Source organism: Galeopterus variegatus, unplaced genomic scaffold (genome assembly GCF_000696425.1).
Source record: "Galeopterus variegatus unplaced genomic scaffold, G_variegatus-3.0.2 Scaffold209, whole genome shotgun sequence".
NCBI classification, from domain to species: Eukaryota; Metazoa; Chordata; class Mammalia; order Dermoptera; family Cynocephalidae; genus Galeopterus; species Galeopterus variegatus.
Genome location: NW_007726320.1, coordinates 663,836 through 666,475, shown reverse-complemented (window position 1 = coordinate 666,475; position 2,640 = coordinate 663,836). Strand labels below are relative to the sequence as shown.

Sequence of the window (2,640 nt, the reverse complement as noted above, 5' to 3'; positions counted from 1 at the left end):
CTTCCCTCCCCACCGAATCGCTCCATCAGCTCACAGAAGTGCTCGGGTGTCTCCTACCCTGTAGAGACCCTCCCTTGTCCCCATTTCTCTCCAGCCACCTCCCCACTTCTCTGCTCCCTTCCTCAGCACAGGTCTGAAAAGAGCTCTCTGCCTGTCTCCCTCCACCTCCCCCATCAGACTTTGTCCCCACACTCCACTGAGCTCTTGGCCATCAGCAACCTCCATATGACTCAGTCCTCTGGTCACTTCTCTATCCTTGCGTTCAGCTCTCACAGCAGGACACGGAAGTGGACTTCCTGCCTCTGGAAATACTCTGGGTCACCTTGCTCTCCAGGTTTCCTGCCCCCTCCCTGGCTGGTCCCTCTTGGTCTCCTGTGGCCCCTCCTTGGCAGGCCTCTGGATGCTGGAGGCCCCAGGGCTCTGGGCCTGCATCCTTGCTTCCCCATCGCCACACTCCTTCCCCGGGTGACCTGACCCACTTCCGTGGCTTTAAATCCACTCACATTCCAGTGCTTCCCACACCTGTGTCTCCACACTCACCTGTCCCTGGAATAGCATTTCCATAAGCACCAGGGGTCTCAATACTATCCCAGGGTCTCATAAACATCCCAGTCGAAAGACAGCTCTTGAGTGCTTACCTCCAACCCGCCCTTCCTGTTTTCCCCCAACTCGGGCAAAAAAAAAAAAACAAAGAAATACATCTAAAACAATGCACTGGTTCTTTGCACGTGTCACCCCTGGTCCCCCTTCCCCTCGCCTGCTCACTAGCTGTAAGTACATCCTGACCAAGCCAGCCCGCGGCACACCCCTCTCCCCCCTCTCCCACCCTCCCTTCTCCATGTCCGCTGCCCACAGCGCTCACCAGGACCACCCTGGGCTCCGACGGGTCTCTCTGACTCATTTGTCCACCACGTCGCTCTCCCCACTGAAGTCAATGTCCGCTGCCCACAGCGCTCACCAGGACCACGCTGGGCTCCGACGGGTCTCTCTGACTCATTTGTCCACCACGTCGCTCTCCCCACTGAAGTCAGGGGGTCTTTATTTTATACATACACTAAAGTTTCAGTTTTACAACAGTTGAGATTAACAGAAAAATTACAAAGACAGTACAGGGAGTTCCCACCTACCCAGACGCAGCTTCCCCTGGGAAGTGCTAACATTTAATATCACTGTGGCACCTTTGTCACAGCTGAAGAACCAACAGTGGTGTCTAACTTGTTATGAGGCAAATACCAGAGTTTATTTGGATTTCATCAGTTTTCCCCTGTGTCCTTTGTGCTCTAGGACCCCATCCAGGACACCCTACTGCATTAGATGTCACGACTCCTTCGGCTCCTCTAGGTTGTTACAATTTCTGAGAGTTACTTGTCTTTGATGACCTTGACGGCTTTGAGCAGGACTTGTCAGGTATTTGTAGAACCGCCTGCGCTTTGGGTTGGTCCGATGCTTTGCTCACGGTGGGACTGGGGCCGTGGGGCTAGGGGAGGCAGACCACCGAGGCGAGGTGTCGTTCCCATCACCTCATGTCACCCCCGACAGGACTGATCACTGGTGTGAGCCTTCAGCACCGGGCTGAGGTCATGCTTGTCAGCTTTCTCTGCTGGAACGTGACTTCCCCACCCCTGTCCACACTGTACTTTCGGGAAGTGAGTTACTGAGAATCCCACATGGAAGGGGTGGGGAATTCTGCTCCACCTCCTTGAGGGGAGAGTAGCTCAGAGGGTTCATTTCAAAAACCTGAATCGGATCCTGTCATCCTCCATTGCTATTAAATAAAATGCCCTAAAAACTCCAAACACCTTGCCCTGGTTTACCCTAACTGAGAGTGACTTCTGCCGACCTCTCTCAGCCTCTCTCCTCGCCTGCTCTGCCCCACCAGGGTGGCCCTCATGCTCGACCTCAAACACGCCATTGCGCCCACCTTCGGCCTTTCTGTCCCCACTGCCTGTATAAAGGAGGGTCTCCCCCAAACGCCCATGCAGTGAATGAATGAGTGAATCCTCATTCTGTAGATGAGGAAACGGAGGCTTGCGGAGATAAGCAACTGCCCAGGTCACTGAGTCAGGGCTCTCGGAGCAGGGATTCAAACCCAGGCCCCTTGGACTCGAGCCTGAGGGTGCGACCCTTCCTCCTGCAGAAAGTCCCGATGGAGAGGCTGCTCCACGGGAAGAACTGCCCAGTTCTCGGGGAAGGAAGAAGAGGCCTCACTCTCTTAGCAGCTCAATGTCGCTTCTGCAGAAGGAGAGGAGGGAGCCTCCCACGTGCAGGGCCTCCCTCTCCACCTCACTGAGCCTCACAGTGAGAGCAGCAGAGAAAGGCAGGGCACCCCGGCCAGGTGAGACCACCGCCACCGCTGCCAGAGCCCCTGAGCCCCTGAGCCTCACCATCCTCGGTTTCCACATAGAGGCGGAGTGTCAGGTCCTTGTTATGGCTCAACAACCAGCGGTCACTGGCTGCGGTGACGTCCAGCACCAGCCAGCCCTCGTCCCCAGCTCGGAGCGTCTGAAGATCCAAAAAGAACAAGTCAGACTCCCTGTGGACACGAAAGAACAATTACCTGAGGGCCATACAGCTGCCTGCGTGTTCCTGGCGCCTGCCTGGGGACGTTCCTGGGAAATATTGACATTTCACGCTACTGCG

General features: G+C 55.8%; 1 protein-coding gene across 2 annotated transcripts in view; it reads right to left on the bottom strand.

Moving 5' to 3' along the window:
- The window catches only part of BMP8A (bone morphogenetic protein 8a), a 45,875-nt gene that overhangs the window by 19,764 nt on the left and 23,471 nt on the right, over positions 1–2,640 (bottom strand). For both annotated transcript variants that reach the window (XM_008565853.1, XM_008565855.1), the window contains one exon: positions 2,385–2,533. In XM_008565853.1, coding sequence (XP_008564075.1) covers positions 2,385–2,533 — 149 coding nt within the window. The remainder of the gene's footprint in view (positions 1–2,384; positions 2,534–2,640) is intronic.